This window comes from Bombina bombina, chromosome 6 (assembly GCF_027579735.1).
Source record: "Bombina bombina isolate aBomBom1 chromosome 6, aBomBom1.pri, whole genome shotgun sequence".
Taxonomy (NCBI): Eukaryota; Metazoa; Chordata; class Amphibia; order Anura; family Bombinatoridae; genus Bombina; species Bombina bombina.
Genome location: NC_069504.1, coordinates 3,636,746 through 3,655,100, shown reverse-complemented (window position 1 = coordinate 3,655,100; position 18,355 = coordinate 3,636,746). Strand labels below are relative to the sequence as shown.

The 18,355-nt window shown below is 47.9% G+C and overlaps 1 protein-coding gene across 1 annotated transcript in view; it reads left to right on the top strand.

The window, feature by feature from the left end:
• Nucleotides 1–18,355, top strand: part of LOC128662504 (hematopoietic lineage cell-specific protein-like) — a 783,082-nt gene that overhangs the window by 369,691 nt on the left and 395,036 nt on the right. The window contains 1 exon segment of the mRNA XM_053716283.1: nt 3,644–3,754. Within this exon segment, the coding sequence (XP_053572258.1) occupies nt 3,644–3,754 (111 nt within the window).

Genomic DNA, 18,355 nt, shown 5'->3' with positions numbered 1-18,355 from the left:
TCCAGAGTTTTGCTTGCGCCTACCTGGACGACATAGCGATCCACAGTGAGTCCTGGGAGGACCACTTAGCTCATGTGGGAATGGTTCTGGATCAGATCCGGGCTGCTGGCCTGACTCTGAAGCCAGAAAAATGCCACTTTGGGATGGCCGAGGTACAGTACCTGGGTCACCGGGTGGGGTGTGGAAAGCAGCGACCAGAGCCGGCCAAAATAGAAGCTGTCGCCAATTGGCCCACCCCCATCACTAAGACTCAGGTCCTAGCCTTCCTGGGCACGGCAGGGTACTATAGACGGTTCGTACCAGACTACAGCACACTTGCCAAACCCCTGACTGACTTGACCAAGAAGAACTTACCTCGACAGGTCCTGTGGTCTCCCCACTGTGAAACGGCTTTCCAGGCTCTCAAAAATGCTCTAATTAACGCTCCTGTCTTGGCGGCCCCAGCCCTTAACAAACGTTTTATCGTCCATACAGATGCTTCCATGTTCGGGCTGGGAGCCGTCCTCAGCCAAGTAGGCGAAGATGGAGGGGAGCATCCAGTTGCCTACATCAGCCGGAAGCTCCTGCCCCGCGAAGTCAGCTATGCAGCGGTCGAAAAGGAGTGTTTGGCTTTGGTGTGGGCATTAAAGAAATTGACTCCCTATTTATATGGTCAGGAGTTCACTCTGGTCACCGACCATAACCCGTTGGTGTGGCTGAACCGGGTCTCTGGAGATAACGGCAGGCTATTACGTTGGAGCTTATCGTTGCAACCCTTCAATTTCACCATTACTTACAGACCTGGGAAACAGAATGGCAACGCCGACGGGTTGTCCAGACAAACCGACCTCAGCCCCGCATAACCAGCGGTCTGGACAGCCTTAGTCTGCCCCGAAAAGGGGTCAGACCGTGTCTGCCAGAGTGTTCCACAGAAAGGGAGCACTGTTACAGAAGCATTAGTTATTTTGTTCTGAAGAGCTTATTTCCCAGCAGCAATGCCTGAACCAGCAAGCCAGCGCCTAAGAAGGGCTCCAAGAAAACCGTAACAAGTATCATTTCATAAAGAGTTAACTCTTTTTTTTCAGCTTTTAGAAACTATTGTCTAATCACCTCTGGAGCCAGACTGCTAATTGATAAGATGAACTTGTAAACTTGTTATCTTAAGTACTGTAATCCTATTGTGGCCTGTCAAAGGACAGTGCTCTCTATCTAAATGTGTGATGGGGGATTTTGTGCTTCCCCCCCTCTCCCCCTGGGAGTGCCCTGTGTGCATGTAACCTTAATAAAAAGCAGGCTGGGCATCCCAGTCCTGAGTTCTTGTTTGACCCTCAATCGCAGCGTTGACTCGTTTTTGTGGGCAGAAGGGTATCCTAGCTGTACTGCAGCTAAGGGAGATTATTCTATATTTGCGAGACTCATATAGAATACTATGGAAAGCAGCTTCTCCCCTCTTTAGCAATAGGGATCCAGGCTACTAAGCGGTCCATCTCTCAGCGAGACTAAGGGTAACCGTAACAAATGCTCTGATGACTTGGCCTCCGTTGTCCTATCCGGTTTTTCAGGTTGCTATTTCTTCTCAGTGGTTTTCATTAACAACCTGGGAGGACCCTGAAGTTCCTTTGCCATGATTGGTGTGAATTGTTCGGTGGGAGGACGCTCACATTCTAGTTTATCCACTATTCACATTTCAGTGTATACTGGGTGCGGACTTCCTGAGCTGTTAGTTTTTTTCATCCCGGGAGTGGGTTTTCCCGGAGGTGTTCTCCAGGTTAACTTTCACATGGGGGATGCTGGAGTTGGAGATAACAGTACACCAAGTTTCCAGGTTATATTTAGGGTCAGAGATTAACAGGCTGCTCTGCTAAATACCCTGGTGGTTCCTTGGGATTTCAGTCTGATGGCTCTCCTCCTCAAGTCTTTGCTCGTATCAAATGGGAATGAGCATCAGTATTGTTATAAGTTCCTGCATTGTCGCAGGATCTTGCTTTCAGACCTAGCGGAGATGTATTTTTTCCATCTTGGTGGTTGTTCCTGTGAAAGGACCTTCTAGTTCAGGGTATTTTCTTTCATTTAACCTCTTTTTCTCCAAAGCTTTCTGCTTGGAGATTGACTGGTTAGTTATGTCTAAGCGTGGTTTTTCTGAATCAGTCATTGATATCATGATTCAGGCTTGCAAGTATGTTTCTAGTTTCTTTTACCATAAGGTATGGCGTAAATTCCCTGGTTGGTGTGAATCCATGGACTTCTCTTGGAAGTAGGGTCAGGATTCCTAGGGGTTTTGCTCTTCTCCAGGTCAGTCTGGAGGACGGTTTGTCAGTCAGTTCTCTAAAGGGTCAGTTGTCTGCATTATTTCTTTTTACACAAGTGTCTGGTGGATGTGCCAGGCGTGTATACTTTTGTCAGAACCTGATAGTATCAGGCCTGTTGAAGTCTGTTGCTCTTCTTGGAGCTTTTTCTTTGTTTAAAGGTTTTTGTAGCAGGCTCAGTTTGAGCCTTTGCATTCCATAAGATTTTAACTTTTTCTTGGAATTTTCTTTTTCATTCTGCTCGGAGAGTTTAGGTACTCTGGGTTCTGCAGTGTGATTTGTTTTATCTTTTCAGAGTGGAAATATTGTTTGAGAATTGTTGTTCCCTCTCCGTGTCCTCATTATTATTTTGTGAGGTACACTTGGATGTTGTGCAGGCTTCTGTTTTTTGTTTGTTTTCTCTGCTACTTCTCTCTTTTCTAGCTGAGAAGTTCTCTTTGTTTTCTTTACAGACTACGGGCTGCAGTTTCCTAAGAGCGTTATGGCTCATTATTCGAGGGCTGTCTCTTCTTTTTGGATTTTCAAAATGAAGCTTCTGTGGAACAGATTTGCAAGTCTGCCACTTAGTTTTTCTTTACATATTTTTTTCTAAATGTTTCTTTTATTTTAAGACAGTTGTTTTTCTAAACCTCAGGCATCTCTACACCTTTGTGTTATCTTCTTTTTTCCATTTTCTTTTGGCTGAATGACTGGGGGTTGTGGGTAAAGGAAGTGACATATATAGCAGCTTTGCTGTGGTGCTCTTTGCCTCCTCCTGCTGGCCAGGAGTAATATTCCCACTAGTAACTAGTAATTGATGATTCCGTGGACTCACCATATCCGGAAAGAAGGATATGTTAGGGTTAGGTTTAGGTTTAGGGGTAGGTGTAGGGGTTAATAGTTTAATTTAGGTTATTACGATATGGGGGGCTGGTGGTTTAGGGGTTAATAGGTTTATTTAGTTAGTTAATAATTGTAAGTTTAATTTAGCTCTATTTTAATTATGTTAAAGTTAGGAGGTGTTAGTGTTAGGGCTACGTTAGTGTTAGGGTTACGTTAGGGTTACGTAAGGGATAGGGTTAGGGGTTAATAGCTTTATTTAGGTGGCAGTGATATCAGGAGCAGCAGAGCTTAAAAACCCCAGATCGCCCGCACAAGCCAGTTTTTTTTTAAACTTGTAATGGCAGTGCTATAGGGGATTAAATAACGCCACTTTTGTTGCGTTAGTTAATTTCCCTATAGCGCTCAAAACTCGTAATCTAGCTGTTTGCCATTTATTCTTACCCTGTGTCACTTCTATGTACCAGCACTACGAGTCCCCTCAGTGGTTCTTCAATTCATTTGAATCTTCTGTTTCTCTTTCTTGTGGGTTTTCTCAGATCATTCGCAAGGATTTGGGGGTAAATTTGGCGTACAAAAGGATCGACAAGATAAATCTGCTCACAGCTGGAATTATAAGGAAGAATTACAACCTCACCAATCACAGACAGGTAAATGCCCTACGAAATCATTGTATCCAATAAATAGTGATGATGCCTTTACATATCACACTTTTGCAGATTTTTGCAGCCAAGATCTTTATTTACTTAGCAAAGTACCAATGAAAAATAAACTCGTCTGCCCATGTTATGGCAACGTACAATATATACATAACACAATGCAAGTTCTTCTGCACTGTGTCTGTAATAGATACATCCTACCAGTGTCAATTTGCCATAGCACGCAAGCTCCCCCACTCACAACATGGCACCATAGCACGCAAGTTCTCATCATATCACCCTATCAAGCAAGCTCTCTCATCATATCACCCTAGAACGCAAGCTCTCACATCATATCACCCTATCAAGCAAGCTCTCTCATCATACCACCCTAGAATGCAAGCTCTCACATCATATCACCCTAGAACGCAAGCTCTCACATCATATCACCCTAGCAAGCAAGCTCTCACATCATATCACCCTAGCAAGCAAGCTCTCACATCATATCGCCCTAGAACGCAAGCTCTCACATCATATCACCCTAGAACGCAAGCTCTCACATCATATCACCCTAGCAAGCAAGCTCTCACATCATATCACCCTAGCAAGCAAGCTCTCACATCATATCACCCTAGAACGCAAGCTCTCACATCATATCACCCTAGCAAGCAAGCTCTCACATCATATCACCCTAGAACGCAAGCTCTCACATCATATCACCCTATCAAGCAAGCTCTCTCATCATACCACCCTAGAACGCAAGCTCTCACATCATATCACCCTAGAACGCAAGCTCTCACATCATATCACCCTAGCAAGCAAGCTCTCACATCATATCACCCTAGCAAGCAAGCTCTCACATCATATCACCCTAGAACGCAAGCTCTCACATCATATCACCCTAGAACGCAAGCTCTCACATCATATCACCCTAGCAAGCAAGCTCTCACATCATATCACTCTAGAACGCAAGCTCTCACATCATATCACCCTAGCAAGCAAGCTCTCACATCATATCACCCTAGAACGCAAGCTCTCACATCATATCACCCTAGCAAGCAAGCTAAGCTCTCACATCATATCCCCCTAGCAAGCAAGCTCTCTCATCATATCACCCTAGAACGCAAGCTCTCACATCATATCACCCTAGCAAGCAAGCTCTCACATCATATCACCCTAGCAAGCAAGCTCTTACATCATATCACCCTAGCAAGCAAGCTCTCACATCATATCACCCTAGAATGCAAGCTCTCTCATCATATCACCCTAGCAAGCAAGCTTTCACATCATGTCACCCTAGCAAGCAAGCTCTCTCATCATATCACCACAGCACACACGCTCTCTAGCTCTCATCATATCACCACAGCACACAAGCTCTCTCTAGCTCTCATCATATCACCACAGCACACACGCTCTCTCTAGCTCTCATCATATCACCACAGCACACACGCTCTCTCTAGCTCTCATCATATCACCACAGCACACAAGCTCTCTCTAGCTCTCATCATATCACCACAGCACACACGCTCTCTCTAGCTCTCATCATATCACCACAGCACACAAGCTCTCTCTAGCTCTCATCATATCACCACAGCACACACGCTCTCTCTAGCTCTCATCATATCACCACAGCACACACGCTCTCTCTAGCTCTCATCATATCACCACAGCACACAAGCTCTCTCTAGCTCTCATCATATCACCACAGCACACACGCTCTCTCTAGCTCTCATCATATCACCACAGCACACACGCTCTCTCTAGCTCTCATCATATCACCACAGCACACACGCTCTCTCTAGCTCTCATCATATCACCACAGCACACACGCTCTCTCTAGCTCTCATCATATCACCACAGCACACACGCTCTCTAGCTCTCATCATATCACCACAGCACACACGCTCTCTCTAGCTCTCATCATATCACCACAGCACACAAGCTCTCTCTAGCTCTCATCATATCACCACAGCACACACGCTCTCTAGCTCTCATCATATCACCACAGCACACACGCTCTCTAGCTCTCATCATATCACCACAGCACACAAGCTCTCTCTAGCTCTCATCATATCACCACAGCACACACGCTCTCTAGCTCTCATCATATCACCACAGCACACACGCCCTCTCTAGCTCTCATCATATCACCACAGCACACACGCTCTCTCTAGCTCTCATCATATCACCACAGCACACAAGCTCTCTCTAGCTCTCATCATATCACCACAGCACACACGCTCTCTCTAGCTCTCATCATATCACCACAGCACACACGCTCTCTCTAGCTCTCATCATATCACCACAGCACACACGCTCTCTCTAGCTCTCATCATATCACCACAGCACACACGCTCTCTCTAGCTCTCATCATATCACCACAGCACACAAGCTCTCTCTAGCTCTCATTATATCACCACAGCACACAAGCTCTCTCTAGCTCTCATCATATCACCACAGCACACACGCTCTCTCTAGCTCTCATCATATCACCACAGCACACACGCTCTCTCTAGCTCTCATCATATCACCACAGTACACAAGCTCTCTCTAGCTCTCATCATATCACCACAGCACACACGCTCTCTCTAGCTCTCATCATATCACCACAGTACACAAGCTCTCTCTAGCTCTCATCATATCACCACAGCACACACGCTCTCTCTAGCTCTCATCATATCACCACAGCACACACGCTCTCTAGCTCTCATCATATCACCACAGCACACACGCTCTCCCTAGCTCTCATCATATCACCACAGCACACAAGCTCTCTCTAGCTCTCATCATATCACCACAGCACACAAGCTCTCTCTAGCTCTCATCATATCACCACAGCACACACGCTCTCTAGCTCTCATCATATCACCACAGCACACACGCTCTCTCTAGCTCTCATCATATCACCACAGCACACACGCTCTCTCTAGCTCTCATCATATCACCACAGCACACACGCTCTCTAGCTCTCATCATATCACCACAGCACACACGCTCTCTCTAGCTCTCATCATATCACCACAGCACACACGCTCTCTCTAGCTCTCATCATATCACCACAGCACACACGCTCTCTCTAGCTCTCATCATATCACCACAGCACACAAGCTCTCTCTAGCTCTCATCATATCACCACAGCACACACGCTCTCTCTAGCTCTCATCATATCACCACAGCACACACGCTCTCTCTAGCTCTCATCATATCACCACAGCACACACGCTCTCTCTAGCTCTCATCATATCACCACAGTACACAAGCTCTCTCTAGCTCTCATCATATCACCACAGTACACAAGCTCTCTCTAGCTCTCATCATATCACCACAGCACACACGCTCTCTCTAGCTCTCATCATATCACCACAGCACACAAGCTCTCTCTAGCTCTCATCATATCACCACAGCACACAAGCTCTCTCTAGCTCTCATCATATCACCACAGCACACACGCTCTCTAGCTCTCATCATATCACCACAGCACACACGCTCTCTCTAGCTCTCATCATATCACCACAGCACACACGCTCTCTCTAGCTCTCATCATATCACCACAGCACACACGCTCTCTAGCTCTCATCAGATCACCACAGCACACACGCTCTCTCTAGCTCTCATCATATCACCACAGCACACAAGCTCTCTAGCTCTCATCATATCACCACAGCACACACGCTCTCTAGCTCTCATCATATCACCACAGCACACACGCTCTCTCTAGCTCTCATCATATCACCACAGCACACAAGCTCTCTCTAGCTCTCATCATATCACCACAGCACACACGCTCTCTCTAGCTCTCATCATATCACCACAGCACACACGCTCTCTCTAGCTCTCATCATATCACCACAGCACACAAGCTCTCTAGCTCTCATCATATCACCACAGCACACACGCTCTCCCTAGCTCTCATCATATCACCACAGTACACAAGCTCTCTCTAGCTCTCATCATATCACCACAGCACACACGCTCTCCCTAGCTCTCATCATATCACCACAGCACACACGCTCTCTCTAGCTCTCATCATATCACCACAGCACACAAGCTCTCTCTAGCTCTCATCATATCACCACAGCACACACGCTCTCTCTAGCTCTCATCATATCACCACAGCACACAAGCTCTCTCTAGCTCTCATCATATCACCACAGCACACACGCTCTCTAGCTCTCATCATATCATCACAGCACACACGCTCTCTCTAGCTCTCATCATATCACCACAGCACACAAGCTCTCTCTAGCTCTCATCATATCACCACAGCACACACGCTCTCTCTAGCTCTCATCATATCACCACAGCACACACGCTCTCTAGCTCTCATCATATCACCACAGCACACACGCTCTCTCTAGCTCTCATCATATCACCACAGCACACAAGCTCTCTCTAGCTCTCATCATATCACCACAGCACACAAGCTCTCTCTAGCTCTCATCATATCACCACAGCATACAAGCTCTCTCTAACTCTCATCATATCACCACAGCACACACGCTCTCTCTAGCTCTCATCATATCACCACAGCACACAAGCTCTCTCTAGCTCTCATCATATCACCACAGCACACAAGCTCTCTCTAGCTCTCATCATATCACCACAGCACACAAGCTCTCTCTAGCTCTCATCATATCACCACAGCATACACGCTCTCTCTAGCTCTCATCATATCACCACAGCACACACGCTCTCTCTAGCTCTCATCATATCACCACAGCACACAAGCTCTCTCTAGCTCTCATCATATCACCACAGCACACACGCTCTCTCTAGCTCTCATCATATCACCACAGCACACAAGCTCTCTCTAGCTCTCATCATATCACCACAGCACACACGCTCTCTAGCTCTCATCATATCACCACAGCACACACGCTCTCTCTAGCTCTCATCATATCACCACAGCACACACGCTCTCTCTAGCTCTCATCATATCACCACAGCACACACGCTCTCTAGCTCTCATCATATCACCACAGCACACACGCTCTCTCTAGCTCTCATCATATCACCACAGCACACAAGCTCTCTCTAGCTCTCATCATATCACCACAGCACACACGCTCTCTCTAGCTCTCATCATATCACCACAGCACACACGCTCTCTCTAGCTCTCATCATATCACCACAGCACACACGCTCTCTCTAGCTCTCATCATATCACCACAGCACACACGCTCTCTCTAGCTCTCATCATATCACCACAGCACACAAGCTCTCTCTAGCTCTCATCATATCACCACAGCACACAAGCTCTCTAGCTCTCATCATATCACCACAGCACACAAGCTCTCTAGCTCTCATCATATCACCACAGCACACAAGCTCTCTCTAGCTCTCATCATATCACCACAGCACACAAGCTCTCTCTAGCTCTCATCATATCACCACAGCACACAAGCTCTCTATAGCTCTCATCATATCACCACATCACACACGCTCTCTCTAGCTCTCATCATATCACCACAGCACACACGCTCTCTCTAGCTCTCATCATATCACCACAGCACACACGCTCTCTCTAGCTCTCATCATATCACCACAGCACACACGCTCTCTCTAGCTCTCATCATATCACCACAGCACACACGCTCTCTCTAGCTCTCATCATATCACCACAGCACACAAGCTCTCTCTAGCTCTCATCAGATCACCACAGCACACACGCTCTCTAGCTCTCATCATATCACCACATCACACACGCTCTCTCTAGCTCTCATCATATCACCACAGCACACACGCTCTCTCTAGCTCTCATCATATCACCACAGCACACACGCTCTCTCTAGCTCTCATCATATCACCACAGCACACACGCTCTCTAGCTCTCATCATATCACCACAGCACACAAGCTCTCTCTAGCTCTCATCATATCACCACAGCACACAAGCTCTCTATAGCTCTCATCATATCACCACATCACACACGCTCTCTCTAGCTCTCATCATATCACCACAGCACACACGCTCTCTCTAGCTCTCATCATATCACCACAGCACACACGCTCTCTAGCTCTCATCATATCACCACAGCACACACGCTCTCTCTAGCTCTCATCATATCACCACAGCACACACGCTCTCTCTAGCTCTCATCATATCACCACAGCACACAAGCTCTCTCTAGCTCTCATCATATCACCACAGCACACACGCTCTCTCTAGCTCTCATCATATCACCACAGCACACACGCTCTCTCTAGCTCTCATCATATCACCACAGCACACACGCTCTCTCTAGCTCTCATCATATCACCACAGCACACACGCTCTCTCTAGCTCTCATCATATCACCACAGCACACAAGCTCTCTCTAGCTCTCATCAGATCACCACAGCACACACGTTCTCTAGCTCTCATCATATCACCACAGCACACACGCTCTCTCTAGCTCTCATCATATCACCACAGCACACACGCTCTCTCTAGCTCTCATCATATCACCACAGCACACACGCTCTCCCTAGCTCTCATCATATCACCACAGCACACAAGCTCTCTAGCTCTCATCATATCACCACAGCACACAAGCTCTCTCTAGCTCTCATCATATCACCACAGCACACAAGCTCTCTAGCTCTCATCATATCACCACAGCACACACGCTCTCTCCATCTCTCATCATATCACCACAGCACACACGCTCTCTCTAGCTCTCATCATATCACCACAGCACACACGCTCTCTCTAGCTCTCATCATATCACCACAGCACACACGCTCTCTCTAGCTCTCATCATATCACCACAGTACACAAGCTCTCTCTAGCTCTCATCATATCACCACAGCACACACGCTCTCTCTAGCTCTCATCATATCACCACAGCACACAAGCTCTCTCTAGCTCTCATCATATCACCACAGCACACACGCTCTCTCTAGCTCTCATCATATCACCACAGCACACAAGCTCTCTCTAGCTCTCATCATATCACCACAGCACACACGCTCTCTCTAGCTCTCATCATATCACCACAGCAACACACGCTCTCTCTAGCTCTCATCATATCACCACAGCACACACGCTCTCTAGCTCTCATCATATCACCACAGCACACACCGCTCTCTCTAGCTCTCATCATATCACCACAGCACACACGCTCTCTCTAGCTCTCATCATATCACCACAGCACACACGCTCTCTCTAGCTCTCATCATATCACCACAGCACACACGCTCTCTCTAGCTCTCATCATATCACCACAGCACACACGCTCTCTCTAGCTCTCATCATATCACCACAGCACACACGCTCTCTAGCTCTCATCATATCACCACAGCATACAAGCTCTCTCTAGCTCTCATCATATCACCACAGCACACAAGCTCTCTAGCTCTCATTATATCACCACAGCACACACGCTCTCTCTAGCTCTCATCATATCACACAGCACACAAGCTCTCTCTAGCTCTCATCATATCACCACAGCACACACGCTCTCTCTAGCTCTCATCATATCACCACAGCACACACGCTCTCTCTAGCTCTCATCATATCACCACAGCACACACGCTCTCTCTAGCTCTCATCATATCACCACAGCACACACGCTCTCTCTAGCTCTCATCATATCACCACAGCACACACGCTCTCTCTAGCTCTCATCATATCACCACAGCACACACGCTCTCTCTAGGCTCTCATCATATCACCACAGCACACAACGCTCTCTCTAGCTCTCATCATTATCACCACAGACACACCTCTCTCTGAGCTCTCATCATAACACCACCCCACACACGCTCTCTAGCTCTCATCATATCACCACAGCACACACGCTCTCTCAGCTCTCATCATATCACCACAGCACACAACGCCTCTCTAGCTCTCATCATATCACCACAGCATCACACGCTCTCTCTAGCTCTCATCATATCACCACAGCACACAAGCTCTCTCTAGCTCTCATCATATCACCACAGCACACTCTCTCTCTAGCTCTCATCATATCACCACAGCACACACGCTCTCTCTAGCTCTCATCATATCACCACACACCACACGCTCTCTCTAGCTCTCATCATATCACCACAGCACACACGCTCTCTCTAGCTCTCATCATATCACCACAGCACACACGCTCTCTCTAGCTCTCATCATATCACCACAGCACACACGCTCTCTCTAGCTCTCATCATATCACCACAGCACACACGCTCTCTCTAGCTCTCATCATATCACCACAGCACACAAGCTCTCTCTAGCTCTCATCATATCACCACAGCACACACGCTCTCTAGCTCTCATCATATCACCACAGCACACAAGCTCTCTCTAGCTCTCATCATATCACCACAGCACACACGCTCTCTCTAGCTCTCATCATATCACCACAGCACACAAGCTCTCTCTAGCTCTCATCATATCACCACAGCACACACGCTCTCTCTAGCTCTCATCATATCACCACAGCACACAAGCTCTCTCTAGCTCTCATCATATCACCACAGTACACAAGCTCTCTCTAGCTCTCATCATATCACCACAGCACACACGCTCTCTCTAGCTCTCATCATATCACCACAGCACACACGCTCTCTCTAGCTCTCATCATATCACCACAGCACACACGCTCTCTCTAGCTCTCATCATATCACCACAGCACACACGCTCTCTCTAGCTCTCATCATATCACCACAGCTCACAAGCTCTCTCTAGCTCTCATCATATCACCACAGCACACACGCTCTCTCTAGCTCTCATCATATCACCACAGCACACAAGCTCTCTCTAGCTCTCATCATATCACCACAGCACACACGCTCTCTCTAGCTCTCATCATATCACCACAGCACACAACGCTCTCTCTAGCTCTCATCATATCACCACAGCACACACGCTCTCTCTAGCTCTCATCATATCACCACAGCACACACGCTCTCTAGCTCTCATCATATCACCACAGCACACACGCTCTCTCTAGCTCTCATCATATCACCACAGCACACAACGCTCTCTCTAGCTCTCATCATATCACCACAGCACACACGCTCTCTCTAGCTCTCATCATATCACCACAGCACACACGCTCTCTCTAGCTCTCATCATATCACCACAGCACACACGCTCTCTCTAGCTCTCATCATATCACCACAGCACAACACGCTCTCTCTAGCTCTCATCATATCACCACAGCACACACGCTCTCCTCTAGCTCTCATCATATCACCACAGCACACACGCTCTCTCTAGCTCTCATCATATCACCACAGCACACAAGCTCTCTCTAGCTCTCATCATATCACCACAGCACACAAGCTCTCTAGCTCTCATCATATCACCACAGCACACACGCTCTCTCTAGCTCTCATCATATCACCACAGCACACACGCTCTCTCTAGCTCTCATCATATCACCACAGCACACAAGCGCTCTCTAGCTCTCATCATATCACCACAGCACACACGCTCTCTCTAGCTCTCATCATATCACCACAGCACACAAGCTCTCTCTAGCTCTCATCATATCACCACAGCACACACGCTCTCTCTAGCTCTCATCATATCACCACAGCACACACGCTCTCTCTAGCTCTCATCATATCACCACAGCACACACGCTCTCTCTAGCTCTCATCATATCACCACAGCACACACGCTCTCTCTAGCTCTCATCATATCACCACAGCACACAACGGCTCTCTCTAGCAACTCATCATATCACCACAGCACACACGCTCTCTCTAGCTCTCATCATATCACCACAGCACACACGCTCTCTCTAGCTCTCTTCATATCACCACAGCACACAAGCTCTCTCTAGCTCTCATCATATCACCACAGCACACAAGCTCTCTAGCTCTCATCATATCACCACAGCACACACGCTCTCTCTAGCTCTCATCATATCACCACAGCACACACGCTCTCTCTAGCTCTCATCATATCACCACAGCACACACGCTCTCTCTAGCTCTCATCATATCACCACAGCACACAACGCTCTCTCTAGCTCTCATCATATCACCACAGCACACAAGCTCTCTCTAGCTCTCATCATATCACCACAGCACACACGCTCTCTCTAGCTCTCATCATATCACCACAGCACACCCTCTCTCTAGCTCTCATCATATCACCACAGCACACACGCTCTCTCTAGCTCTCATCATATCACCACAGCACACACGCTCTCTAGCTCTCATCATATCACCACAGCACACACGCTCTATAGCTCTATCATATCACCACAGCACACAAGCTCTCCTAGCTCTCATCATATCACCACAGCACTACACGCTCTCTCTAGCTCTCATCATATCACCACAGCACACACGCTCTCTCTACGCTCTCATCATATCACCACAGCACACAAGCTCTCTCTAGCTCTCATCATAATCACCACAGCACACAACGCTCTCCTCTAGCTCTCATCATATCACCACAGCACACACGCTCTCTCTAGCTCTCATCATATCACCACAGCACACACGCTCTCTCTAGCTCTCATCATATCACCACAGCACTGCCACGCCTCTCTCTAGCTGCTCATCATATCACCACAGCACACACGCCTCTCTCTAGCTCCTCATTCATATCACCACAGCACACACGCTCTCTCTAGCCTCTCATCATATCACCACAGCACACACGCTCTCTAGCTCTCATCATATCACCACAGCACACACGCTCTCTCTAGCTCTCATCATATCACCACAGCACACAGCTCTCTCTAGCTCTCATCATATCACCACAGCACACACGCTCTCTCTAGCTCTCATCATATCACCACAGCACACACGCTCTCTCTAGCTCTCATCATATCACCACAGCACACAAGCTCTCTCTTAGCTCTCATCATATCACCACAGCACACACGCTCTCTCTAGCTCTCATCATATCACCACAGCACACAAGCTCTCTCTAGCTCTCATCATATCACCACAGCACACACGCTCTCTCTAGCTCTCATCATATCACCACAGCACACACGCTCTCTCTAGCTCTCATCATATCACCACAGCACACAAGCTCTCTCTAGCTCTCATCATATCACCACAGCACACACGCTCTCTCTAGCTCTCATCATATCAACCACAGCACACACGCTCTCTCTAGCTCTCATCATATCACCACAGTACACAAGCTCTCTCTAGCTCTCATCATATCACCACAGCACACACGCTCTCTCTAGCTCTCATCATATCACCACAGCACATAAGCTCTCTCTAGCTCTCATCATATCACCACAGCACACACGCTCTCTCTAGCTCTCATCATATCACCACAGCACACAAGCTCTCTCTAGCTCTCATCATATCACCACAGCACACACGCTCTCCCTAGCTCTCATCATATCACCACAGCACACACGCTCTCTAGCTCTCATCATATCACCACAGCACACAAGCTCTCTCTAGCTCTCATCATATCACCACAGTACACAAGCTCTCTCTAGCTCTCATCATATCACCACAGCACACACGCTCTCTCTAGCTCTCATCATATCACCACAGCACACACGCTCTCTAGCTCTCATCATATCACCACAGCACACAAGCTCTCTCTAGCTCTCATCATATCACCACAGCACACACGCTCTCTCTATCTCTCATCATATCACCACAGCACACACGCTCTCTCTAGCTCTCATCATATCACCACAGCACACACGCTCTCTCTAGCTCTCATCATATCACCACAGCACACACGCTCTCTCTAGCTCTCATCATATCACCACAGCACACACGCTCTCTCTAGCTCTCATCATATCACCACAGCACACAAGCTCTCTCTAGCTCTCATCATATCACCACAGCACACAAGCTCTCTCTAGCTCTCATCATATCACCACAGCACACACGCTCTCTCTAGCTCTCATCATATCACCACAGCACACACGCTCTCTAGCTCTCATCATATCACCACAGCACACACGCTCTCTCTAGCTCTCATCATATCACCACAGCACACAAGCTCTCTCTAGCTCTCATCATATCACCACAGCACACAAGCTCTCTCTAGCTCTCATCATATCACCACAGCACACACGCTCTCTAGCTCTCATCATATCACCACAGCACACACGCTCTCTCTAGCTCTCATCATATCACCACAGCACACAAGCTCTCTCTAGCTCTCATCATATCACCACAGCACACACGCTCTCTCTAGCTCTCATCATATCACCACAGCACACACGCTCTCTCTAGCTCTCATCATATCACACACAGCACACGACGCTCTCTCTAGCTCTCATCATATCACACAGCACACACGCTCTCTCTAGCTCTCATCATATCCACCACAGCACACCAAGCTCTCTCTAGCTCTCATCATCTCACCACAGCACCAAAGCTCTCTAGCTCTCAATATATCACCAAAGCACACACGCTCTCTCTAGCTCTCATCATAATCACCACAGCACACACGCTCTCTCTAGCTCTCATCATATCACCACAGCACACACGCTCTCCTCTAGCTCTCATCATATCACCACAGCACACACGCTCCTATCTAGCTCTCATCATATCACCACAGCACACAAGCCTCTCCTCTAGCTCTCATCATTTCACCACAGCACACACGCTCTCTCTAGCCTCTCATCATATCACCACAGCAACCAACGCTCTCTCTAGCTCTCATCATATCACCACAGCACACACGCTCTCTCTAGCTCTCATCATATCACCACAGCACACAAGCTCTCTCTAGCTCTCATCATATCACCACAGCACACACGCTCTCTCTAGCTCTCATCATATCACCACAGCACACTCGCTCTCTCCTAGCTCTCATCATATCACCACACACACACGCTCTCTCTAGCTCTCCATCATATCACCACAGCACACACGCTCTCTCTAGCTCTCATCATATCACCACAGCACACACGCCCTCTCTAGCTCTCATCATATCACCACAGCACACACGCTCTCTCTAGCTCTCATCATATCACCACAGCACACAAGCTCTCTAGCTCTCATCATATCACCACAGCACACACGCTCTCTCTAGCTCTCATCATATCACCACAGCACACACACGCTCTCTAGCTCTCATCATATCACCACTGCACACAAGCTCTCTCTAGCTCTCATCATATCACCACAGCACACACGCTCTCTAGCTCTCATCATATCACCACAGCACACACGCTCTCTCTAGCTCTCATCATATCACCACAGCACACACGCTCTCTCTAGCTCTCATCATATCACCACAGCACACACGCTCTCTCTAGCTCTCATCATATCACCACAGCACACACGCTCTCTCTAGCTCTCATTCATATCACACAGCACACTCACACGCTCTCACTAGCTCTCATCATATCACCACAGCACACAAGCTCTCTCTAGCTCTCATCATATCACCACAGCACACCACGCTCTCTAGCTCTCCATCATATCACCACAGCACACACGCTCTCTAGCTCTCATCATATCACCACAGCACACACCGCTCTCTAGCTCTCATCATATCACCACAGCACACAAGCTCTCTCTAGCCTCTCATCATATCACCACAGCACACACGCTCTCTAGCTCTCATCATATCACCACAGTACACAAGCTCTCTCTAGCTCTCATCATATCACCACAGCACACACGCTCTCTCTAGCTCTCATCATATCACCACAGCACACACGCTCTCTCTAGCTCTCTCATCATATCACCACAGCACACACGCTCTCTCTAGCTCTCATCATATCACCACAGCACACACGCTCTCTCTAGCTCTCATTCATATCACCACAGCACACACGCTCTCTAGCTCTCATCATATCACCACAGCTACACAAGCTCTCTCTATCTCTCATCATATCACCACAGCACACACGCTCTCTCTAGCTCTCATCATATCACACAGCACCACAAGCTCTCTCTAGCTCTCATCATATCACCACAGCACACACGCTCTCTCTAGCTCTCTTCATATCACCACAGCACACACGCTCTCTCTAGCTCTCATCATATCACCACAGCACACACGCTCTCTAGCTCTCATCATATCACCACAACACACACGCTCTCTAGCTCTCATCATATCACCACAGAACACACGCTCTCTAGCTCTCATCATATCACCACAGCACACACGCTCTCTCTAGCTCTCATCATATCACCACAGCACACACGCTCTCTCTAGCTCTCATCATATCACCACAGCAACAAGCTCTCTCTAGCTCTCATCATATCCCACCAGCACACAAGCTCTCTCTAGCTCTATCATATCACCACAGCACACACAGCTCTCTCTAGCTCTCATCATATCCACCACAGCACACACGCTCTCTCTAGCCTCTCATCATATCACCCAGCACACACGCTCTCTCTAGCTCTCATACATACTCACCACAGCACACACGCTCTCTCCTAGCTCTCACTCATATCACCCACAGCACACTCACGCCTCTCTCTAGCTCTCATCATATCACACACAGCACACACGCTCTCTCTAGCTTCCATCATACTCACCACAGCACACACGCTCTCTCTAGCTCTCATCATATCACAACAGCACACCACCGCTCTCTAGCTCTCATCATATCACCACAGCACACAACGCTCTCTCTAGATCTCATCATATCACCACAGCACACAAGCATCTCTCCTAGCTCTCATCATATCACCACAGCCACCACACGCTCCTCTTAGCTCTCATTCA